The 26858-nt window shown below is 42.9% G+C and overlaps 1 protein-coding gene across 1 annotated transcript in view; it reads right to left on the minus strand.

Annotated features, from left to right (window-relative positions):
* The window catches only part of LOC124622263, a 123627-nt gene that overhangs the window by 52216 nt on the left and 44553 nt on the right, over positions 1 to 26858 (minus strand). Inside the window, exons 2-4 of the mRNA XM_047147928.1 lie at positions 25856 to 25943; positions 15315 to 15351; positions 14574 to 14618 (exon numbers count right to left, since the gene is read on the minus strand). Of these exons, the coding sequence (XP_047003884.1) occupies positions 14574 to 14618; positions 15315 to 15351; positions 25856 to 25936 (163 nt within the window). The 5' untranslated portion in view covers positions 25937 to 25943. The remainder of the gene's footprint in view (positions 1 to 14573; positions 14619 to 15314; positions 15352 to 25855; positions 25944 to 26858) is intronic.

Consider the following 26858-nt stretch of genomic DNA (forward strand, 5'->3'; position numbering starts at 1 on the left):
CCAGATAGAATGATGGAGCAACATAAGGCCATATATTTTTGTGAGTCAGGAGAGAATCATGCGACATATCCTGCAGAACAGTCAAGTCCAATATATGGAAATCACGAAGACAGTGAAACAAATAGCCCCCTATTAGAAAATGAGAACAGTACGGCGAACAGCAATACACTTGAAGAAACAGGAGATAATGCACAGCAGCTTGTAGAAGCCTTGGTAATTATTCACAACTGGGCAGAAGAGAAAGGCGGGTGATCGAACACAGAATGATTGAGCCACTCCGGTAGGATCATGCGCACCTTCACCACACAGAACTAATGAAACGGAAGATGACGACTTCAGGGTCATAACATTTTTGAGGGGAATGAGAAAGGAAAATAAGGAAGTGGGCGGGAAGCTACTAGGCGAAACTCCTGAAATAAGGAAACACACGAAGAAAATAGCAAACTGGCTAGCGAAACGAAGAAAATTGCTCGGAAAGCAGAGGCTCAAGCACAATCCTGTAAATATGAAAGAGAGTTGAAAACACGGAGATGCGACATTGAAACAGAGAGAAACGACGCCAAACTGCAAGAGGTTACAAATGATTTAGTGAATGAGACTAACGTAAACTCGAAAGCCATCTTCGGAAAATTAGCACAGGATCCGATTTAACGAACCGAACACCCGCGGCCGAAACTGAAGAAGTTCGGGCGCTGCTCACTTTCAAAAATAAGCAGGGGATTATCATCTCAAGTATGGCGAAAAATATTATAGAAGTTCAAGAATGCAATGGCGTAATAGGACCACAGCCGGAGAAGACACTGTTTTAAATGGACCACATAACTATGCGCCATGGGTAATGACACAGCTTCAACATTGGTAGTGGTGGGACCTTACATAAGGTACCGAGCACCAAAATCGTGAGAAGTGCAAAGCTACTGACAGGACGAGAATAGAAAGCGTGTTACCATTAGATTACAAGCACTTCTCCCACGTTAGGAAATTTCAAAACCACTAAGATTAGGAAAACTGGGATTTTTCAATTTTATTCTTACTACCACCGTCTTGGCCATAATTTTACAACCTCGAATTTGTTTTTGCGGTTGGAGTGAATGGCAGAGGAAAAAATGAGAGTTATAGCAAATACGTGCTGGTCTTATAAAGAATTTGGATACAAGTTCCTGGGGAACCACTGGTCGAAGGAAACTCAGGAGAGAGTCAAACACAAGCTGATTCTCGCCAAGGATTATGGAGGTTAAGGTGAACTTCCCTGAGGTAGCGATTAAGAAAAACCAGTTTATAGATGAACCGTACATGACGAGAGAAATAATCGGACACTGTTATGTGAAACTTCCGTCTCATTAACAGCAGCTGTTAACAGGAACATGTAACGTGAGCTAAAAAGCATTCCGGGGGAATCTGCACCAAGTTAGAATTAAGATTACATTGCAAGGTAGGTGCAGTAATGAGAACCACTATGGATATCCATCACACTGCTAAAACTATTTTAACTGCAGTACTAGGAATTAATAAGTAATAATCACTGGGTTCATCAGAGGGAGGTGATATTGAATGTAATTGTGGACCACGAAATGGAGGTTGGAATGAAAGAGAAACAGGTACGGGATGAAAAGCAGAGTGTAAAACATCGGCAAAGTATTAGTAGTTGACTGGAGAACGGCGAATGAAATAATCATGGGTACATCTACAATGGAGAACGATTTGGGCAGAATAACGAGAAGGAGATTCGAACAGGGACTGCCTAGAGATTGTTGAAATTCGAGGGCCTAACCCACGCATCGAACAGCATGGAAATGGTCCAGCGAGGCATTGATTGTAGGGCAATGTGGGAGAGGCTAATATTACGACTGCTACACAGATCGGAACTAGCCTCATAAATGTAATCGAATATTACGATATTTATGAAGCTTCATTAGATCGAACAGAAATGACAACAACCAAGGACAGGTGAGAAAAGACACAACGGAAGTTGTTGATTTTGGTTAGCGATAGCTAACTTTCGGCTCTACCAGAGACCACCTTCAATAGATGGGGAGTGGACTGGAAGAAAATTAGAGTTACAGACGTTCTATTGGGAAGGTTACTGAAGCAAGCAGGAATGTGTGACTCAAACTAGACTGTCTGCGTCATGTCTGCTGTGCAGCGAGCTACGTTAATTTAAGTATTAGCCGTATTTTTCTTACTTGTCACTTCTTCTTCCGTGTGTTCTTGCTTTTAGAAAGCTTTAATTGTCGAGTGCTAGTAATAGTGTTCCATAGATTTAGTGTTTGTTTTGAATACAGTCAGAGAGAGTCACTTTAATCAGCCATAGTGCCAGTAGTGCTAGTGTTTGTTTTCAATAGAGTCCAGAGACAGGTAGTGCTATTTTCATTGTTTTCTACATGACGTGTCTAGTAACCACAGTTTAGTCAACTATCAGCCGCCTTTAGTGAATTAGCAGTCTAGATAAAAGTTGATTAATTCTCTACAGTAAATTGATTTCTTAGGATGGATAGGATCTGTGACTTGTGTACGGACGCAGGAGGAGCTGGCCACTGTTCGCGAACAGCTGAACATGTTGATGGCCGCGGTCAGCCGTCTTCAGGCTGCTGTCTCGGAGTGTAGCGGCAGTGGGGAGTCTGGTGCTTCGCATGGTACAACCCAGGTGTTACATGCTTCACCCACTGTCCCTGATGTCGAGACATCTTCGCAGGTACCGGGTGCGGTTGGGCCACCCTCTCCCCACGGGAGTGGCGAGTTCAGCGGCGTTCGCGGCGCACGAGGCGGAGGGTCAATGTGGAGGCTGGCCGTGTGGCATCGTCCATTCCGCCTATGAGTGGACATGTGGCCGCTCCTTCAGCAAGGTCCGAGCAGGCACACGGGGGGAGGGGTTTATTAGTTATTGGGAGCTCCAACGTTAGGCGGGTGATGGAGCCCCTTAGGGAAATAGCGGAAAGGTCGGGGAAGAAGGCCAGTGTTCACTCTGCCTGCTTGCCGGGGGGTCTCATCCGAGATGTGGAGGAGGCCCTGCCGGGTGCACCCGACTGCAAATTGTTGCTCATGTCGGCACCAATGACTCCTGCCGTCTGGGTTCAGAGGTCATCCTCAGTTCGTACAGGCGGTTGGCGGAGTTGGTGACGGCGTAAAGCCTCTCTCGCGGGGTAAAATGGCTCAAATGGCTCTGAGCACTATGGGACTCAACTGCTGAGGTCATTAGTCCCCTAGAACTTAGAACTAGTTAAACCTAACGAACCTAAGGACATCACAAACATCCATGCCCGAGGCAGGATTCGAACCTGCGACCGTAGCGGTCTTGCGGTTCCAGACTGCAGCGCCTTTAACCGCACGGCCACTTCGGCCGGCGCGGGGTAAAATCTGAGCTATTTGTAGTATCGTTCCAGAACCGATCGCGGTCCTCTGGTTTGGAGTCGAGTAGAAGGCTTAAACCAGAGGCTCAGACGATTCTGCGGAGATCTGGGGTACAAATTTCTCGACCTCCGCTATCGGGTGGAGAAATGTAGGGTCCCCCTGAATAGGTCAGGCGTGCACTACAAGCAGGAAGCGGCTACAAGTGTAGCGGAGTACGTGTGGAGTGCACATGTGGGTTTTTAGGTTAGAGAATTCCCTCCCTAGTCCCGACAAGACGCCTCCTGAGACGCGTCAAAGTAGGAGTAGGCAAAATGCAACAGGGAATAACAATATTAATGTGCTAATAGTAAACTGTAGGAGCGTCTATAGAAAGGTCCCAGAACTGCTCTCATTAACAAACGGTCACATAGTACTAGGGACAGAAAGTTGGCTGAAACCTGATGTAAACAGTAATGAAATTCTAAACACAGACTGGAATGTATACCGTAGAGACAGGCTGGACAGTGAAGGGGGAGGCGTGTTTATAGCGATAAGAAGTGCAACAGTATCGACGGAAATTGACGGAGATCCGAAATGTGAAATAATTTGGGTGAAGGTCACGATTAAAGCAGGCTCAGACGTGGTAATTGGATGTATCTATAGGCCCCCTGGCTCAGCAACTGTTGTGGCTGAGCACCTGAAGGATAATTTGGAAACTATTTCGAGTAGATTTCCCCACCATGTCATAGTTCTGGGTGGAGATTTTAATTTGCCGGATATAGACTGGGAGACTCAAACGTTCATAACGGGTGGCAGGGACAAAGAATCCAGTGAAATTTTTTTTAAGTGCTTCATCTGAAAACTACCTTGAGCAGTTAAACAGAGAACCGACTCGTGGCGAAAACATATTAGACCTTCTGGTGACAAACAGACCCGAACTATTTGAAACAGTTAACGCAGGACAGGGAATCAGCCATCATAAAGCGCTTACTGCATCGATGATTTCAGCCGTAAATAAAAATATTATAAAAGGTAGGAAGATTTTTCTGTTTAGCAAAAGTGACAGATTTCAGAGTACCTGACGGCTCAACACAAAAGTTTTGGTTTAAGTACAGATAGTGTTGAGGATCAGTGGACAAAGTTCAAAACCATCGTACAATATGCGTTAGATGAGTGTGTACCAAGCAAGATCGTAAGAGATGGAAAAGAGCCACCGTGGTAAAACAACCGCGTTAGAAAACTGCTGCGGAAGCAAAGGGAACTTCACAGCAAACATAAACATAGCCAACGCCTTGCAGACAAACAAAAATTACGCGAAGCGAAATGTAATGTGAGGAGGACGTTGCGAGAGATGTTCAATGAATTCGAAAGTAAAGTTCTGTGTACCGACTTGGCAGAAAATCCTAAGAAATTTTGGTCTTATGTCAAAGCGGTAGGTGGATCAAAACAAAATGTCCAGACACTCTGTGACCAAAATGGTAATGAAACAGAGGATGACTGACCAAAGGACGAATTACTAAATGTCTTTTTCCAAAGATGTTTCACAGAGGAAGACTGCTCTGTAGTTCCTTCTCTAGATTGTCGCACAGATAACAAAATGGTAGATATCGAAATAGACGACAGAGGGACAGAGAAACAATTAAAATCGCTCAAAAGCGGAAAGGCCGCTGGACCTAATGGGATACCAGTTCGATTTTACATAGAGTACGCGAAGGAACTTGCCCCCCTTCTTGCAGCGGTGTACCGTAGGTCTCTAGAAGAGTTTAGCGTTCCAAAGGATTGGAAAAGGGCACAGGTCATCCCCGTTTTCAAGAAGGAACGTCGAACAGATGTGCAGAACTATAGGCCTATATCTCTAAAGTCGATCAGTTGTAGAATTTTGGATCACGTATTATGTTCGAATATAATGACTTTTCTGGAAACTAGAAATCTACTCTGTAGGAATCAGCATGGGTTTCGAAAAAGACGATCGTGTGAAATCCAGCTCGCACTATTCGTCCACGAGACTCAGAAGACCATAGACACGGATTCCCAGGTAGATGCCGTGTTTCTTGACTTCCGCAAGGAGTTTGAACAGCTCCCCACAGTCGTTTAATGAACAAAGTAAGAGCATATGGACTATCGGACCAATTGCGTGATTGGATTGATGAGTTCCTAGATAACAGAACGCAGCATGCCATTCTCAATGGAGAGAAGTCTTCCGAAGTAAGAGGGATTTCAGGTGTGCCGCAGGTGAGTGTCGTAGGGCCGTTGCTATTCACAATATACATAAATGACCTTGTGGATGACATCGGAAGTTCACTGAGGCTTTTTGCGGATCATGCTGTGGTATATCGAGAGATTTTAACAATGGTAAATTGTACTGAAATGCAGGAGGATCTGCAGCGAATTGGCGCATGATGCAGGGAATGGCAATTGAATCTCAATGTAGACAAGTGTAATGTGCTGCGAATACATAGAAAGAAAGACCCCATATCATTTAGCTACAATATAGCAGGTCAGCAACTGGAAATAGGTAATTCCATAAATTATCTGGGAGTACGCATTAGGAGTGATTTAAAATGGAATGGTCATATAAATTTGATCGTCGGTAAAGTATACGCCATACTGAGATTCATTGGTAGAATCCTAAGGAAATGCAATCCGAAAACAAAGGAAGTATGTTACAGTACGTTTGTTCGCCCACTGCTTGAATACTGCTCAGCAGTGTGGGATCCGTACCAGACAGGGTTGATAGAAGAGATAGAGAAGATCCAACGGAGAGCAGCGCGCTTCGTTACAGGACCATTTAGTAATCGCGAAAGTGTTACGGAGATGATAGATAAACTCCTGTGGAAGACTCTGCAGGAGAGACGCTCAGGTCCCGAGTTCTAGTCTCGGTCCGGCACACAGTTTTAATCTGCCAGGAAGTTTCATATCAGCGCACGCTTCGCTGCAGAGTGAATATCTCGTTCTGGGAACATCCCCCAGGCTGTGGCTAAGCCATGTCTCCGCAATATCCTTTCTTTCAGGGGTGCTAGTTCTGCTAGGTTCGCAGGAGAGCTTCTGTAAAGTTTGGAAGGTAGGAGACGAGATGCTGGCAGAAGTAAAGCTGTGAGGACGGGGCGTGAGTCGTGCTTGGGTAGCTCAGTTGGTAGAGCACTTTCCTGCGAAAGGCAAAGGTCCCGAGTTCAAGTCTCGGTCCGGCACACAGTCTTAATCTGCCAGGAAGTTTCGTATCAGCGCACACTCCGCTGCAGAGTGAAAATCTCATTCTGGATATATCAGCTGCGTTTATTCGTGGACTTAATGGTATCCTCAATGAATCAGCGGAGAAGTACATTACTAGTTACTTGGACGATCTGTTAATTGCAAGAGAATCTTGGAAGTATCTCAATAGAATACTAAAGGCATTGCTCCGTGCACTGCGGAACAACGTTTAATAACTTGATATAATGTGATCTCCTCCACAAAAGCATGATATGGCAAGAGTTATAGATCGTTCAGCCATCAGCGGCACTGTTAAGCAAATTTGGTTACACTTCAAGACACACCAATCATGATTTTATATTGTACAATTTATACATGGTACTTTACAGTAATTTGGAGTATCTGTTTAAGAGCATAGTATATTTTTGTTGCAGTAATAATATCACTCTATTTTGCACAGTCGTATTTCAGATTTTAGTAATCTTGTACTGGGTTTGGTCCTTTGAGTATTTTGCAGAGTCATGGAGCCGAGAAATGGGGTCACTGTGGCAATTTGCAATGTGAACCAACATGACACAACAAGGGGCGTGGTGAAGTGTAGCCAGAAGGAAGAAAGTGTACTTCACAGTGCGGCGGCATGAGGCCTCAGTCGCTGGCAGCATCTACGATCCAGGTCCGCCAATCTACAGTCACTCGACAACTTGTGGCATGGAGCTTACGTCAGTGGCACACGGCGGGTGCAGGTCCAAGGAGACAAGGGAAAAATAGCTTCCAGTGACTGGCACGTGGCTGCAAGGTGAGCAGCAGTCGTTTACATCACAGCGCCGTATGTCAACAGCTGGAATTCGAGGCATGAGGAAACCTCCAGATATGGTATGGCTAGTGTTATGTCACAACTAATGAACTGGATAATTCAAAAGGTTCTTCACAGAATGAGTCTGCGACTCCTTAACATAAATTGCCCTTTTCTCCAGCTACGGACCAGTAGCAAATAGCTAGTCTCTACCATAATGCATTTCTTAGCTACACAACATATCAGCTGCAATTGCAGTTCTCACAGCTAAAACTTCCAATGCTGTTTATCGACGTGCTCCCTGCAGATCAGCACAACTTTTCCTGTTGAACTTTTGGGCAGTGCGGAATGACTGGCCAAGCTATACCACAACTAGTTTCTGTTCAGCTCTAGTAAGCAAAATAGCAACACACACAGGCCGTCGGCTGTGGCTGAGCGGTTCTAGGCGTTTCAGTTCGGAACCGCGCTGCTGCTACGGTCGCAGGCTCGAATCCTGCCTCGGGCATGGAGGTGTGTTATGTCCTTAAGTTAGTTAGGTTTAAGTAGTTTTAAGTCGAGGGAACTGATGACCTCAGATGTTAAGTCCCATAGTGCTTAGAGCCATTTGAACCATTTAGCAACACACAGTCTGGGTACAGTCGAGTTGATCACTACGACCAGCACCAGTCACGTCGACACGAACACTGGAGTAATGATCCACTTCTTGTTCATACACAACTGTAGCCAAAACACTGTCACGATGGGATAATGCTAGCCAAGTTACCTGCAAGTGAGGTGATGCCACACGCAGCGTGCTGCCACTCCTCTGTGCAATATACCTTGGAGAAGTGATGGAGTTCCACTTGCTGTCCACTAGTTTGACTGCATTTGCCAGATGGGGCACACACACACTGCAAGTGACAACGAGAGAGCTGCATCGAACTAGTCAGCATGTCCTCCCACTATACTTTGTGCTTCTCTCAACCCCGATGTACTCGTGTGTGCTGAGTGAACCTCAGTTCTCTTGTGACCTTCCAAAGGACAGTGACAGCTAAACGTCCAGGCTCATTTCAGTTTGTATACTATGTAAAATTTTGCAGTGTTCTCTATGTCATGTTGAACGTATATTGTCATTTTTGTGTTTGAGCTGCTATTTTATATGACATACTTTTTGTGTACTGGCTGTTTGCATTTAAGAAATCCAGGATGATACCGAAAATTTATTGTCACTAAACTTGTACAGACCATATATTCGCAAAAAAGTAATTCAAGTAATCCTAGCACCTGTTGACTTAAATGTAACGTTTCATTCAACACTCATTTAGCTACTTGGCAATCCTGGAAACATGGCTACCTGATGTCATTGTGTCTACTAGATCTTTCGATCATAAAGTGCAAATGTACCACAGTAGAGATATCTTTGTAATCTCACGTCGTCACAACTGTTAGTGATGATATTTACAACGTATATATATAAATGGCTCTGAGCACTATGGGACTTAACATCTGTGGTCATCAGTCCCCTAGAACCTAGAACTACTTAAACCAAACTAACCTAAGGACATCACACACATCCATGCCCGAGGCAGGATTCGAGCCTGCGACCGTAGTAGTCGCGCGGTGCCGGCCTGGGAGCCTAGAACCGCAAGACCACCGCGGCCGGCATATATATATACACTCCTGGAAATGGAAAAAAGAACACATTGACACCGGTGTGTCAGACCCACCATACTTGCTCCGGACACTGCGAGAGGGCTGTACAAGCAATGATCACACGCACGGCACAGCGGACACACCAGGAACCGCGGTGTTGGCCGTCGAATGGCGCTAGCTGCGCAGCATTTGTGCACCGCCGCCGTCAGTGTCAGCCAGTTTGCCGTGGCATACGGAGCTCCATCGCAGTCTTTAACACTGGTAGCATGCCGCGACAGCGTGGACGTGAACTGTATGTGCAGTTGACGGACTTTGAGCGAGGGCATATAGTGGGCATGCGGGAGGCCGGGTGGACGTACCGCGGAATTGCTCAACACGTGGGGCGTGAGGTCTCCACAGTACATCGATGTTGTCGCCAGTGGTCGGCGGAAGGTGCACGTGCCCGTCGACCTGGGACCGGACCGCAGCGACGCACGGATGCACGCCAAGACCGTAGGATCCTACGCAGTGCCGTAGGGGACCGCACCGCCACTTCACAGCAAATTAGGGACACTGTTGCTCCTGGGGTATCGGCGAGGACCATTCGCAACCGTCTCCATGAAGCTGGGCTACGGTCCCGCACACCGTTAGGCCGTCTTTCGCTCACGCCCCAACATCGTGTAGCCCGCCTCCAGTGGTGTCGCGACAGGCGTGAATGGAGGGACGAATGGAGACGTGTCGTCTTCAGCGATGAGAGTCGCTTCTGCCTTGGTGCCAATGATGGTCATATGCGTGTTTGGCGCCGTGCAGGTGAGCGCCACAATCAGGACTGCATACGACCGAGGCACACAGGGCCAACACCCGGCATCATGGTGTGGGGAGCGATCTCCTACACTGGCCGTACACCACTGGTGATCGTCGAAGGGACACTGAATAGTGCACGGTACATCCAAACCGTCATCGAACCCATCGTTCTACCATTCCTAGACCGGCAAGGGAACTTGCTGTTCCCATAGGACAATGCACGTCCGCATGTATCCCGCGCCACCCAACGTGCTCTAGAAGGTGTAAGTCAACTACCCTGGCCAGCAAGATCTCCGGGTCTGTCCCCCATTGAGCATGTTTGGGACTGGATGAAGCGTCGTCTCACGCGGTCTGCACGTCCAGCACGAACGCTGGTCCCACTGAGGCGCCAGGTGGAAATGGCATGGCAAGCCGTTCCACAGGACTACATCCAGCATCTCTACGATCGTCTCCATGGGAGAATAGCAGCCTGCATTGCTGCGAAAGGTGGATATACACTGTACTAGTGCCGACATTGTGCATGCTCTGTTGCCTGTGTCTATGTGCCTGTGGTTCTGTCAGTGTGATCATGTGATGTATCTGACCCCAGGAATGTGTCAATAAAGTTTCCTCTTCCTGGGACAATGAATTCACGGTGTTCTTATTTCAATTTCCAGGAGTGTATATATATATATATATATATATATATATATATATATATATATATATATATACAATGTTCTGAACACTATATTTGCTAGGTATAGAGCATGAGCCGACATTTAGCGGCAATTATATTGATCTTGCATTAGGATGAGTGAACCAGGAACCACATTAAATGACACTCAAAGTGAGAGATTCAGAACATATGATTCAACGTTGACTTTGATCTGTGAGGAAGGTTCGTCTTTCATATGTTCATCTGGTCTTTGGTACCTCTTTACCTCTTTCCATTGCATTTTCTATAATTCCAAAGGACCAGACTTCAGCATTGAATCCAGTGATAACGTGGGGTTGCTTCCTTGGGAGTGAGACTGTATATATGTCATCTAATTGGCTATTTACATACTGTGGTTAGCAGAGATGTTGGGAAAGATATTGTCAGTCATAAGAAGGCTTGACGTTCTGACATACGAATTACATCTGAGAAGGTTAGTGGACAAATTTTGCTTGTAGCTGCCCCTCTGCCAAATGAATAGGGACACCTAAGGCACAAAATTTACACAGATGATGTCATGGCACACGAAAAGCTATTTTGCATCCTTTTTTTCATTTTATATAAAATCGATTAGTGGAGGAGAGAAAGACAATGGTGCAGATTACTTGGGCAATGTTTATTACCTTATAACAAATCCCAGGGACTGGGAATACTGAGCTGGTTCTAGTCTCATTTCTTTCATTATGCCTTAATTCTTGAACGGCCTGTTCTCCAGATGACTTTTGCAAGTCTGGAAAGGCACAGCGCCTGGGATTTGTCACTGCATGGACAGATCGCAACGAAAACAGAGTGGCTCTCTGCCGTGAGCGAAGACTGCGTCCTCCGGTGCCTGTTTTTGCAGGAGCCGGATTTCCAGCACGCAGCCTGGGACCTAGCTGGCACTGTGTATCTCACAACCCGGGCCTACCTAGCGGCAAAACTGTGGCCGAATCGCCGCACAAGCAATGTGAGAGCGCCGCTTTCCTATGTATAAAATAAGTTTTGTAGATAGCGATAGCTCCCTTTCCCAAAGAAACATTTAGAGCTGAAACAATGAGCCTACCTATTGTATGGCTCTCTAATTTCTGAGGACCCGTGACGTGGAGCTAATTCAGAGCGCGAAAACGAGCCATTGGTAAATTAGACAGTGATGTTGTGGAGACAGAGCTCAAGCGAGTTTATGTAGGTGGGAACGCAGTTTCCGACATTACTGGATGGATGTGACACGTTGTCCTAGCGGCGTTCTATGCTCTGGAAGTAATCCATAATTATTTCATTCACACTATTTAGCCACCATGTACATAATTCTCGCTGTTGGTAGACATGTATGGCTTGGAGGTAAAATATTACTGTGTGTAGGAAGATGCTAGAATGAGGAACGGCGGTGAGATATCACGGTTGGGACGCTGAAGTCACAGTCCCGAGAGAGCAACTCAGCGTGTGACCGGGGTCCATTCCAGCAGAGCCATCCACACGTCAGCGGTGTCCAGCACAGCTGTCCGAGAATAATTACGGTGAGCATAACTTGCCACTCTGAATGAAAAAGCGTTCTAGGCCTTCCCTAGTAGATTTCTGTGCGATGACCGGTCTCACAAGGAACCCCTTGACTGCGAGGTCGAAAATTCAATCTTTTGTAAGGTTGGTTGGTTGGTTGTTTCGGGGAAGGAGACCAGACAGCGAGGTCATCGGTCTCATCGGATTAGGGAAGGACGAGGAAGGAAGTCGGCCGTGCCCTTTGAAAGGAACCATCCCGGAATTTGCCTGGAGCGATTTAGGGAAATCACGGAAAACCTATATCAGGATGGCCGGACGCGGGATTGAACCGTCGTCCTCCCGAATGCGAGTCCAGTGTCTACTTTAGTAAGGCTTATTTCATATATTGGGTGCTAATGACTCCCCATGTGCATCAACAGGGCGACAGAAAATGTAATGTAGAGCATTAAACGACGCAGCAGCCCCTGTTGTATTGCAGAACATATTTTCGGTCAAACTGCAGTTTTACCTGCCATTGTATCGCATTTACTGTAGTAGGTAATCCCTCAACAGCAACATCGTCTCTCTTTCTTAGATGCTGGGTTCCTTTGATCCAAACTTCATTCACGCATTTTTCGCCACTGCTGTAAGTTATTCCTAGTTTTTATTATTTATGCTGGAGTTACTGGTATCGTATTGCTAACATTTGTTATTGGATATACATATTTTCTGCTGTATTCTTATCACATTTTATATGATAACGTGTAAACAAGTAATGAAATAATTTAACAGGTTTTAATAACTGCAGAACGAATTTTACGAAACACTGCAGATGCCGCAGCAGAGTTTTTTAATCAGGACTCAATAAAAAAAAGTGATTATGTGTGCAAGTACGAAGAGATATTGAGTTCAGCTCCAGCTGCTACCATGTTTGTATCCTCCCTCCACGACAGGTAACATAAAATGATTCAGTTTATAGGACACGCACTGCCGGCGTCAAATGCTAGAAGTTGTCGCAATAATACCGCTCCACTAGAAATAGCACACGCAAACCAGACCAATGTTCCCATTAGATTTCTCAATGTCACGGCTTTGTAGGTAAGAGACCCTGGTCCGGAACAGACGAGTCGAAAGTTATAAAAAAAAGTCGTTGTGGAATCTCTGACAGCGGCATATGTTACCGGTACTGAGTCGAGTAAACATGGGCTCTAAAATGCAAACCTGAAGAGCTATGACCACTAGTTCATCCTCTTTATTGTGAAACACAGGTGTGGTATTGACAAAGTTCCCGTAGATTATGCAATTTGGAGCTCACATTTACCTGACATTATTTTCTCGTTTTGGTGCACAGTATCTCCTCCAACAATAAACCAAAGAGGTTACAGTAGGATAGTAGTGTTTCACAGTATCTAAGACGAACAAGTGCCCATATTCTCAAGTATGCACTAGAATCCCATGTTTCAGAGCCTTTTCTTTTTTTCGAAATTAACTTGCTGACTGCTAATTCCTTGACGTCAAATGTATTAGGTTTAGATCTTCAACCCAACAGTGACATGCGAAAACATAGCAAGCGGTCACCTCAGCCACTTCCGTTATCCGTGCAGGCTTCCAGGGCTGACTAAACTTCCATATGTCACAATGTCTATATCCTTATATTAAAGTTCACGAAATAAAATCCTGGTCCAAGTCCCGGCCTGGCATATATTTTTACATTGTACTATAGGGAAGTAGATCTATACAGCTGATGTCAAGGTATTCGCCGACAGAGAATTACTTTCGAAATTTTATATTCCATAAAGCCTGCAGCGTAGTATTAGTCAGCAAGTGACGTCTTTATAAGGAGTTTCCAGACTCACTGCTGTGTGATATTACTTTTTCATTCTTTCACTACAGACCTGTTTCGGCTGATTTGCGAGTATCGAGTGCCGTATATATTGTCTAGATGGACTGACATCGTTGGGGACTGTATTTTGACTGTCCTGCTGTATTTACTGCATTAGATGGTAATTAATTTGTTATGGCAGTAATCTGACTACCACAATGCAGAAAATACGTAAAAGTAAAGTTCCCAACGATGTTATATGTATGTCAGTCGATCTAGACAGTATATACGCCACTAGATAATGGCAATTTAGCCGAAATGGATCTTTAATGAAATCAAAAAAAAAATATATCACACACCAGCAAATCCGCACAATCCATATGAATAATTTCAAAATATTTCATACAGGTTCGATCGTCAACATTGTGTGTTCTTTCAGACCTGCATGTCAATAAAGACATTTTTTCTTGTATTGGTCCGTATACTACCACCTCTGAAAATCGCCCACTCTACTATACTAACAGAACAATTTTCGCTTACAACTTTCGACTCGGTCGTTGCCGGACTAGGGTACCTTACGTCAGATTGACACATTTACCCTCCTCCATCATCCGTGAAAGGTTGTAACATCATCATAGAATCAACTCGTATATGAAAATGTATGATTTCACCTCACAGCGGGCTGAACTTTCAACATTACCTTTCAGAAAAAAAGGCGAATCTACTTACATTTCTTGTGATGAATTTCACCTAGTAAATAATTAAATGTTTCAGGTGTAACACTTTATCAACAATACATGACGACATTCGTACTACTGATACACAAACAGACGGGATGATCGTTGGTTACTTTACAATTAATATGCGTATGTACTCACAGTAGGTCCAGGCAAGTTTGTAACTGAACTGGAAGGGATGAAAGTCTGAAACAGAAGAAAGTGTTTCATATTACACTTAGTAGTCGATCATTTACAATTAAATAATATAAACTACTTGGATGTAAGATTATCAGGAATCAGACATAATTCGGTGTATAATAAATTTGAGCACCTGATAGTTATTCAGGCTATAATGAAAACAGTGAGTGACTGATCTGATTACTCATGCAAAAATAAGAAGAAAGTCCTATGTCAACAAATTATGGAAATTATTAGTTTCTGAAATATGAATCACTCATACTGAGAAACCTCAAGTATTTAATCATCACGGTCGTAATTTGCTGCAAATTTCGAATAACCCGTAAATAATAATAATAATAGATAAATAATAATAACAAGTGTTCAAAGTTGAGCTAATTGTTGTATAAAGTTCTGACCACGTTCGAATACATTCGGCCTATTGTGTACTGTCTGTACTTCCACAACTCGCTTCAGAGGAGATTCTCCATCAACGACAGATTTTGCGTAAGTATTTGTCTTAACTCGTGAAAGCATTTTAGCACTAAATGAGTTCGCAGTACACGATGTCTTACTATTCCGAACTAAACGCTTCAGGAACCTAATGACACAGAGTTTTCTTCTTCTTTTTGCCTGAGAAATACAATCTTGGAGGTTTTTACCACTATTGCTAGTACATCCCTTAATGATCGATGAGAGATAATTTTTGAATAGTTTACTTACGCATGAGTGCTTCAAGTAAAGCCAGTATGCTCCGTACCTGTAACAAAACAGTTTATTAAGATACCACTATGGAAAGACAGCATCGTGTTAACTTTTGTAAATACTAACTGTTGTATCATGAGTAATCTCCTACACTCCGAAGGAAATATATGCTACCTTCATACGTCACTGAGGTATTTACAACCTGTTAGACATCAAAAACGTTACAGGTACCACAGTCGAAATTAAATGAAATTGTTGGTACGTGCAAAACTACCTCTTTTGCCGGGACATTGTGACAATCCAGAAAAATCCTAGAGTACGTGACTGGTTTATGATTCGCATCACCTCATGTGATAGTACTTTGTTTATTTTATTGTAATATGTAATTGTAATTGCGCCGGCCGATGTGACCGAGTGGTTCTAGGCGCTTCAGGCTGGAACCGCGCGACTGCTACGGTCGCAGGTTTGAATCCTGCCTTGGGCATGGATGTGTGTGATGTCCTTAGATTAGTTAGGTTTAAGTAGTTCTAAGTTCTAGGGGACTGATCACCTCAGATGTTAAGTCCCATAGTGCTCAGAGCCATTAATTGTAATTGAATTGTTCTGGTATATCGATGTGTGGGAAGAAGGCCGGCTCCTTCTTTGTCCTTCGGATTACCTGCGACGTGCAGAAGATAATACACTGCCTGACAAAGAATGTGAAGCACCAAAAAGACATACTCGGATGTCCATGTAACTTTAACATGTACTCACTCTCTGCGCGTGTACAAACAATTAGAGTTAGATTTCTCAATGACAGCCAGAGCAGACATCCGATTGAATTAGTATCGTTCGTGTCTGAGAATGACTCGACTTTCATAGAAATCCAAGGAAAGTATTATGATAATCTGACCTGAAAAGATACTGCAACGAGGTCTGGGAACTGACCAACGAAAGGACACATGTTGTGTTGATTGTAAATATACGATATTGTCGTTTCAAAGTCGTCGATAAAATACAGAAGGTGAGTAGCATTCTTTTTGAGAACCGGAGTGCGTACTGTGAACTGCTTCTCTCGAGCTCAAAAGCTTCCGCAAATCTTTACCAATGAAGATACCTCTCGATGAGAGTGAAGAGCAATAATGACTTGATACCGGGTAGGGGGCCATGAAGTGTCCAATCGAAAGCGGCTTATCTGCAGCGCTTTTCTTTGATTAATTACTGTTCAACGCATCGCTAATGGGGAATGTGTTAAAGACCAGGCATTCTTTCAGGTTGGCAGCACTCTTGGGAGCAGTCGAGCGTGGCGTTCATTAGGAAACTCTGTTAGGGTATATAAGAGGCATAAACAGACCCTATGTTGAGTGACAGTCATGAAAGAGACGGAGAGGGTGCGTACTGTGTGAGCGGTCAGCATCTCCCAGTGTTCGAGCCTCCATTCTAACGGGTGGAGGAGCCGTACAATACCAGGATTTGTGGGCATTCCTCTGCGACAAGTGGCTCGGCGTTGGACCGCAAGGGAACATGAGGGCATGTATATTCGTCGTCTGGTTCCGGACGACCACGTCTCATCACTACAATGGAGTATCGTCGTATTGTGCACCGAGCACATTGTAACCGCTTAGCATCTGCGTCCGCCATCTGAATGCAAGTAATGTCTTACGTGCAATGCACACACACCATTGATCGGAGACCAGCGGGTAGATTGCCATTAGTACCACAAACAGTGGGTTGCATTTGGAGTGCTGCCGTTACAAGGAAGCATTTGCTGGTGAGGAATGGCGTCGCGTTGTGTTCGGCGATGAACTGCTGTTCTGCACTAACCTGAACGATCATCGAAGGCAAGTGTGCTGGAATCTAGGAAGAGACCTCATTCTTTCAAGGGAGGATGTCATTCTTTCAATGTTTTGCTGAGGCGCTGGCGTCATGGTGTGGAGATGCATCACAGATGGTTGTGATTGAGGAATCTCCGATGGTACAACGGCACGTTACGGGTATCATGTGTTGTCATGTGTTACGTCCTACGCAACAATAAGGTGGTGCCATTTTTCAACAGCACAATGCTCGTCCACATATGACGTGTGACTGTATGAAGTGTCTGCGTGACGCTAATGTTCTCCCGTGGACAGTAAGAGTACGTGTGGAAGAATCTTGGACGTCACCTCTGTCCCAGTGCAAGTACCAGGATACTAGGTCATAGTACCAATTATAATAGCTGCGCGCCAGTTTCTCCCACGAGACGATATGAAGGCCTTACGTCGTTTTTTTCCCACCAAATCGGTGCATACATTCAGGCCAGAGAGAGCGTAACGTCATGCTAATAAATGGGCTCGTATTGCAAAGTGTTTCGTAAATTTGACTCTGTATTTTAATCACTGAGATAACATCACATGCGTCTCTTCGTGAAAAGTTCCATTTAGTTTCCTCCTTCCCTTCCGGACGCTCCACCTTTTTTCTCCGATAGTGTATATTCTGCTCTTGGGTCCACACATAACTGACACCGATCTCAGAATAAAGGGAAAAAAAACTGAATGTCTAGAATCACCATGTATAATTATTGGAATTTGGACAATATTGTGTCAGGACCGTGAATGCGCTATTCACTTAGCAAGTAGAGGCATTTGAGTTTGTTGATGTAATTGTTGCAGTATACAGGAAATTTATACCCACCGAAACAGAAGCTACGTGTGAGATTGTTTGGGCACGGCGGGCACAAACTTACAATTGGATCTTTCTATCGATCACCTGATTCTGCTGCAAATGTTACCGAAAAGTTTAAAGGAAAACTGAGTACGCTAGTACGTCTGTTCCTTAAGCATAGTCGAATAGTCAACTGAAATAATTAAACTTTTGTTAAGTGAAGGGGCTGACAAAGACAACCTGCGAAATATTACTAAGTGCCTTCTCAGAAAACTACTAGGAACAGATTCAGAAGCACACACAGTACGTAAGTATGTTGGACCTAATGCCAGTAAATAGACGTGACCTCTCCGAAAATATGAGCATGAGGCAGTTGTATGAAGAAGTGTAAAAGCCAGGCAAACGAATGGGAAGATTTTTTTTGTTTCATTAAAATAGCTGAAGAGGCAGTCGTGCCATGTCTCAGAGTGGAACTTAAAACTCTTCCCACCTGGCATCTAGAGCAAATGAGGTTCAAGTTGAAAAAAATTGGTTGGCCATATGATGGATTGACAAAATCCTACCATGTGGTGAGCAAGATGTATGAGATAGGCGAAAGAAGAATATAATAATTCCAATCCCAAAGAAAGCAGGTGTTGACAGATGTGAAAATTACAACTATCAGTTTAATAAACCACAGCTGCAAAACACTAACGCGAATTCTTTACAGACGAATGGAAAAACTAGTAGAAGCCGACCTCGGGGAAGATCACTTTGGATTCCGTAGAAATGTTGGAACACGTGAGGCAATACTGATCTTACGACTTATCTTAGAAGCTAGATTAAGGAAAGGCAAACCTACATTTCTAGCATTTCTAGACTTAGAGAAAGCTTTTGCCAATGTTGACTGGAATACACTCTTTCAAATTCTGAAGGTGGCAGGGGTAAAATACAGGGAGCGAAAGGCCATTTACAAGTTCTACAGAAACCAAATGGCAATTATAAGAGTCGAGGGGCATGAAAGGGAATCAGTAGTTGGGGAGGGAGTGAGACAGGGTTGTAGCCTCTCCCCGATGTTATTCAATCTGTATATTGAGCAAGCAGTGAAGGAAACAAAAGAAAAATTCGGAGTAGGTATTAAAATTCATGGAGAAGAAATAAAAACTTTGAGGTTCACTGTGACACTGTAATTCTGTCAGAGACAGCAAAGGACTTGGGAGAGTAGTTGAACGGAATGGATAGTGTCTTGAAAGGAGGATATAAGATGAACATGAGCAAAAGCAAAACGAGGATAATGGAATGTAGTAGAATTAAGTCGGGTGATGCTGAGGGAATTAGATTAGGAAATGAGAGGAGTTTTGCTATTTGGGGAGCAGAGAGGATATAAAATGTAGACTGGCAATGGCAAGGAAAGCGTTTCTGAAGAAGAGAAATTTGTTAACATCGAGTATAGATTTAAGTGTCAGGAAGTCATTTCTGAAAGTATTTGTATGGAGTGTAGCCATGTACGGGAGTGAAACATGGACGATAAATAGTTTGGACAAGAAGAGAATAGAAGCTTTCGAAATGTGGTGCTACAGAAGAATGCTGAAGATTAGATGGGCAGATCACATAACTAATGAGGAGGTATTGAATAGAATTGGGGTGAAGAGAAGTTTGTGGCACAACTTGTGTAGAAGAAGGGATCGGTTGCTAGAACATGTTCTGAGGCATCAAGGGATCACCAGTTTAGTAGTGGAGGGCAGCGTGAAGGGTAAAAATCGTAGAGGTAGACCAAGAGATGAATACACTAAGCAGATTCAGAAGGATGTAGGATGCAGTAGGTAGTTGGAGATGAAGAGGCTTGCACAGGATAGAGGAGCATGGAAAGCTGCATCAAACCAGTCTCAGGACTGACGACCACAACAACAACAACATATGGTGGATAGATATGCACCGAGTAGAACAGTTCATGATGGTTAGGACCAACCGTAGTACACAACCAATGTAAAGAAACTTCTACAGAAAGAGTGAAAATTGCATAATGGGTTTACAGCAAACCATAGTTAGGTGATGAATGAACCGAATTTGCCAAGCAAGAGTGCTGTGCCTGTAGTCTTTAATCACTGCTGAACCCTAATTTTATCGAAAGATCATTAAACCCCGAGGTTTTATGGTCATATGTAAAGGCTTCAGGTGGCACCAAATTAGTAACGAGACACATGAATAGCACAGGAATTGAAACTGGGGGTAGAAAATCAAAAGTAGAAACGCTGAACTCACTTTTCAATTTATTCTTTGCAAAAAAGAAACCAAAAAAAAAAAAAAATACTGCACTGTCACAGTTTAATTCTCGCACCACTTCAAAGTGACTGACACATATACAGGACATGGCAGTTAAAATTATTTTGGGAAACATGTGGAAATTACACATCGGATAACAAAAAGCATTTTAATAGCAGCTGTTCATCTCGAAGGGGGACATATAATGACACTACATTCGACCATCCTGATGCACTCTTATGGGGTGGGAGAGAGGTGAGCTTCGAAATATTCAGTAGGAACTACCAATTTCTGTTGGGGATATGGATTCTCTGGAAAAAATACATAACTTCGTAGGGAGAAAATTATTGTTGCGTAATAGATGGCGCTGTAATCGACCATTTCGAAAAGGGTTACAATCCTTTGAAATATCATAGTGTTTCAGAATATTACCCAACACATTAGCAATCCAGGACTGTAGAAGGGCGGTATTCTTACATTCTGTAATGCGACACCGGTGTTTTATAGGAAACCAACGTGATTCTCCAGACCATAACTCATTACGGTGTCCACATTATTGGTGTAATTACATACATAGATGGCGCCGAAGTGGAAAGCGATTGGAACACATCATTGGTTTGTTAATCAATCCAGTAATAACTACATTTACCGTTACCCAGGAACAACGACGTGGATATTGTAGTGTTTCGTTCGCTTCGGGATGGTTTTTTTAATGTGAGTGTCCGTGACTCTCACCACTGGGGTGTCTGTTTTAGGTGAGTCCCCTTGCCTCTCTCCAACGACGATCTTGTTTCAGGTGGGTCCCCACGCCTCTCACTACTGAGGTGCTTGTTTTAGGTGACTCCCTATGCCAGTAACCATTGTGGCGCTAGTTTTAGGAAAGTCCTCTAGCCTCTCAGCATTGGGTGCTAGCTTTAGGTCCGTCCCCTTGCCTCTCACCACTGGCTGTTCATTTTAGGAGAGTCCCCTTGCCTCTCATCTTTGAGGTCTTGTCTTAGGTGCATCCCCCTGCCTTTCACAAATAGTCATGTTTTACTGAAGCAAATGTTGGAAATGGTGCCTGTTTGCTATTACATATTTTGCAATCGTATCTCTGAAAGACAATCCTACATCTCTAAGGGTCTCTTCACTAATGTTTGCACATTCAGAGATAATTTGCTGCCGCGTATTTGCAAGGGATGTCGTTACGGCAATGTAACATTTCTCTTTTAGTGTTCCGACAGGAAAAAATCTGGAGGCATTAAATCGGGTGAACACATAGGCCACTAACGAGGACCTCCTTGTCCAGTGCATTGATCAGGATGGTGTCTATTCAGAGCTTCACGAGATATCTATGACTAGTGCGCTGGACAGCCATAGCGTTGAAACCATGTATCCATTCTCATTTGAAGTAGGATATCTTTCTGTAGTATTGGCAAAATATTGACTAAAAGTTATAATGAAATCTAGACCTCTCACTGTTGACAACTCCATTCTTCGAGAGCTGCAAGATCACCAATGATATCTGTATCGATACCAGCTCCACATTGACTAAAAAGTCGTCATGTGTTCGACATTTCACAATACCGTCTATAAAGTGTGGGCCAATTGTATTATAGTATATTACGTAACACACCGCATGAAACACTGATACTACACGGTCATTGAAATTTGACTTGCCTTAACCAGTGGAGATTCTCCCCTGCCCAGCAAAGCATTTACCTGACGACGATTCGTCAGAGGAAAGTATCTGTGAATGAAAAATCATCATTGGCTGATAATTGTTGTTGCATCCAATTGCAAAATTTCAAGTGGCAGTGAAAGTCGCCCCCACGTAGGGCTTGACGCAACGACAGGTGATATGGGTTGTGCTTGTGTTCATACAGTATGCGCAGAACGCTTCGTCGAGAAATTCCCGTACCACATGCGATTTACCGCGAAATAATGTGAGGATATGCAGCAGTTACAGCTAACACATCCATTGCTGCACATCCGTTCGTCGGAATCCGCGATCGGATAGTTCGTGTGTTTTGAGCGTTTCCACCTGGCAATAAACAGTTGGATAAGACTGCGAAATGTCGTCGCAAAACGAATATTCCTCTCAGGGAACACGTTCGCATACCATCGACGAGCTTCTCCTACAAGCCTACTAGAAGCAAAATACGAAGCAGTGATATCTACTGTCTCTGTTATCGTCATCCTGGCTGCTCACGTAAGAAAAGAGTTTTGCGGTCCGAATATTTAACGAAAAGTGAACTGTGCCCGCCGGTTCCTTGACCGTCGTTCGCGGTAGGGTCACAATTGTGCTAGACACAATGGAACTACATCGTTGTACCTCAGCGTGTTCCATCTACTGCGAGAGTCTGATCACGGACAGCCATCCATGTTCGCCGTTCGTTCGTCTCAGACGGTTATTTGAATGGTACAAAATGTATCTCAGACAATGCTTAACGTATCGAATATTTACCTAGCACTTTTCAATGGTTTGTTACGCATTTTGATTAGTGTCAGGTAAAGCGCCATCCATCAAGCAACGACAAAATTGTTCCATAAACACTTGAATATATTTTTTCCGGAGAATTCTAATCCGCAATAAGATTTGGGGGTCCCTATTGAAGATTTCTAAGTAGACCTCTCCCACCCCCTTCAGGTGCGGCAGTTGGGTCAAGTTTAGTGTCACAGGATGTCCCCTTTCGAGACGAACAACTTTTAGTGTAACCGTTTTTTCATCCGGGTTGTGGTGTCTGAGATATTTCCATGAACAATTTTACAAGATTTGTAACTGTTTAAGTCTTGACCACAATGTAGCGACGATCCCTTGAACAAAAAACTGTGCTCAGTGATTAGGAGAAGGAACAGGTGACACCCATTTACGAGAAGAGTAGCAAGGGAGATTCGTAGAACTAATATGCAATATCTTTGGCATGCATCTATTGTACAAAGTAGAGCCTAGGAATAAGCATGCATTTGCATTTGACTCTGTACCACAGTACCGTTTATCAATAAAATTGCTACCGTGTGGGGTATGAACAAAATTCGTTTGGATTAAGGATATCTTGCTAGACTGGACGCAGAATGCTATTTTGGATGGAGAGTCCGGTGTGTCCCACGTGGCCGTCTGCTGTAATTTTTCCAAGAGGAGGCCATATTCTAATGTTACTAACTTTTACATTTGTAATACAGTTAGACAGAATACTTAGTATGCTACAAGAACTAAATTTGACAGGAATTATATTACATTTTATCTTAAGCGATTGATGTAGCTTCTTTTACTGTGTTTTGAGTAGAATACTTCGATAGCACAGTATATAATAATCTAAGTATATATTTCTCCGTGTTATTGATACGAATACGAAAACCACCATTTCGACTTAACTATTTGAAATTATGTGATTTTTGTGGTTTTTCACTCTAAAGTATTCAAGGAATTATTCACAATAAATTTTTTATTCATACACTAACCATGTTATGTTGTCATCAAAAACTAAAAACCTGAAATAGAAAAAATTAGAACACTGAGAAAAGATTACTAAGGAAAAATCACAAAAAATGCTAAATTAATACTTCTCAAAATGAAGCAACAGGAATAATATTAAACACACATTCTCTACCATCGAGGTAATGCTAAATCTGTTGTTTAATGAGATATCAGACAACCAGTACTAAAATTGCATAATAATTCTGTAGTAAATATAAAGTACATGCCACCAGGTTCCAGCAGAGGGCGATTGCCCCCTCTTGTGCCCTGCTGCGGAAGCCTACGCCTGGGGCTATTTCCCTTGTAACGTTATCTGAATGCTACCTAGGCTGGCCAATCAAAACCCCTGTGGGTGTTTGACGTCAAGGCATGGGAATCAGCAATAATTTAGTCAATTAGTGAGATTAACATAAAGTAGCTTTTCTTTATATATTTGATTTGCTCAGTCTGAAAAATTAATGATTTTATTTATAAGAACTGAAAGTTACTCACTTAACGCTTTTGAGGTCAATTACTTTGCTACCCAAGCAGTATGCGTATTTCAAAAGCGTATGAAGGTACATGTTTTTAAATTAACAGTATGGATATAGACGCCACCTCTTTGATTAAACAGTCTGAAATTATATACACATATGATTAAATTCAGGATATCTAACGAGTTACAAATTATAGCTAGAAAATATTCACAAAAAGTTAGTTCATGTACCAGTAACGTTAGAGTGACGCTGGCAGTTAAAAGGCTGAAATTTAAAAAAGACAAAACAATTGAGAAAATCCTGTGAACTTCAACAAAAATATCCAACAAAAATTTACGCTAATGCTCCTCGAACTTGACAAATATGAAAAAAACTCTGAAAAACGTTTATTTAACTCCGATGACACAATTTTTGTGTACACAACTTTACAGCAGATCATATTAACGGATCCATTACATTGTTTTTGTGATTTCTGTAATTTTTTAATGTGAAATGGCATAATTAAAGGTGAAAGAATGTGTTTCTTACGCTACATTTTTTTGGTTAATTGGGGAAAGTGTAACGCAGGGCCATAATATGATTGGACTAACGTGGGAACCTTCCAAAGCCATTCTGTGATTGGTCTGTTCTAGTCTCTCCACTCTGTGATGTTAGTGCGCACTCATGTCATCAGATGTGCAAAATGCATGGCTGTGTTCCTGTATAGGGCGCTGCATTGCACGTCGTAGAGTTTTAGAAGATTCCATTCATGGAGGGGACGTATTTTCGACCTTGCAGTATTTCTTTCTTTTTCGTTTTACCTAAATTGTAAAATGGGATTTTCTTTGTTAGAAATTCGATTCCATTATGAGAGAAAATAGACCACCAGATTCCATGAGCGGGCAACTGACCACTATTGTCCTTTTCGTAGACGCCTATGGTGCCCCAGGGAAATGTGTTGGGATTCCTGTAGTTCGTGTTGGCTGTCTGGCATCAGTAGTACTAACCTCAAACTTAACAACATTCAAACCGAACATTAAACAAATAACTTATGTAATTAACGAGAGAAGAAACTGAAATAAAAGTTACACATTCCTTTTAGAGAACTTTGTGTCTCGCACTTCTATCGAGTTGATGTTCACTGATAGACTAGTCAGTACATGAAAATATATACGGAATCATTGGCTTGTCACTAAAGCGTAGTTATTCGTAGTTCATTGACACTGAACTCAAAACTTTCTAGAAATCTGTAAATCATAGGTAAAGTCGTAACTCATACTCACTGGTCCACTCAATAAACTCATGCTTGCCTACAAAATGGTCCCTAGAATGTTTTCAGTTTAAACTCCATATTGATAAATATCCTACTGAGAAGAGACCGTGAAATGTATTGTAGGCATCAAGAATGGCCCTTCTTGCGGATCCTTGGGTTGCTGTTAAGTTATTTCCATTAGGTTGCCTAGATTATTTTAATGCAACAAAATCGTAACAAAGAACCTGCTACGTTGACGTAAATCCAAAACGTGTAACATTTGAAATTTTGTGTAGTCTGTACGCTTTATGACCTCATTAGCTATTTTATACATACCACTTTAGGTTCTGTCAAAATAAATTGGTAATGTACCTACATGAATCACAATGAGAGCATTTCACGATATTTTCTCGTTTATCCTGCATGCTTCGAGCAATATTTGTATGGGGAAACAATATATTTTCAGGCATCTATGGTTATACGTTATTTTAATACCTAGAGAACTTTAGTTGGATGTTAAGTCTTATGGACTTACGAGTTCAAAGGTGCCGATGAGAACGCTTCCCGTCTGCAGAGTGCAGCCGCAGCAACAGTAGTCCAGCATAGGCACCCTCATTGTGAATCTGAAATAGTGTGAAAATTGGCATTTGTGATATGAAAACCTGGAGTATAAGACATAATCTAGGCTGCGGTAATGGTACATCGTAATAAGCACGATGTGCAGTCCCCAGGATCAAAATCAAAAGTATATTTATTTCGATTTTTCGATTTTTTAATTACTCAAAATAAGATCAGTTTCTATGTACGCAATATTCTACCTCTATTTACTGGCTGATAGATGGTTCAGTTAGGAAATGCCCAGTATTTGACGATTACTGTCTTCTGGATATCCTTAGCAGAGTCAAATCTTGAATTCTTCAAGAGCATTTTCCATTTTTGGAAGATAAACACAGTCAGTATCGTTTTCACCTTTCAGGATTTTGAAGGGCCTCTTCCCAGACTTGGAATGCCCTTCGCCCTATGTGGAACTCTAATGTCTTGTTTGACGATTGTCGGCAAAACTCTACGTTTTGTCACCAGTATACCCACATACACATACTCTGCAAGCCACCAAATTGTTAAACACACTGTGCACCACTGCTAGTGATTGCCTTCTCTATTCCACTCGCAAATGAGGGAAAACTGAGTATGTAACCGTACAAGGCCTAATTTCATTTGTCTTCGTGCTCATTACAAGAGGTGTATATTTGTGGCAGTACACTAGTTCTGTAATGAATCGCATATGCCGATTGTCTAAGCTTCCTCATAAGTATTTACGGGGAAGAACATCTATCGTCCAGGTATTCCCATAAAGTGTATTGTAAACTGAACACAGTGATTTTTGCTCCAACTGAAATTTGCGTCCAGAACTGATAATGGGAAGTCAACCCCTGTCCGAACTTCACAAATTTTTGAGCAGGCAGATGAGCTGAGGCCCCGTATGTGATGTTTTACTTCATAATAACTACTAGTGAAAAGTAATTGAGATGATCGGACGA

The sequence above is a fragment of the Schistocerca americana genome, chromosome 1 (genome assembly GCF_021461395.2).
Source record: "Schistocerca americana isolate TAMUIC-IGC-003095 chromosome 1, iqSchAmer2.1, whole genome shotgun sequence".
Lineage (NCBI taxonomy): Eukaryota > Metazoa > Arthropoda > Insecta > Orthoptera > Acrididae > Schistocerca > Schistocerca americana.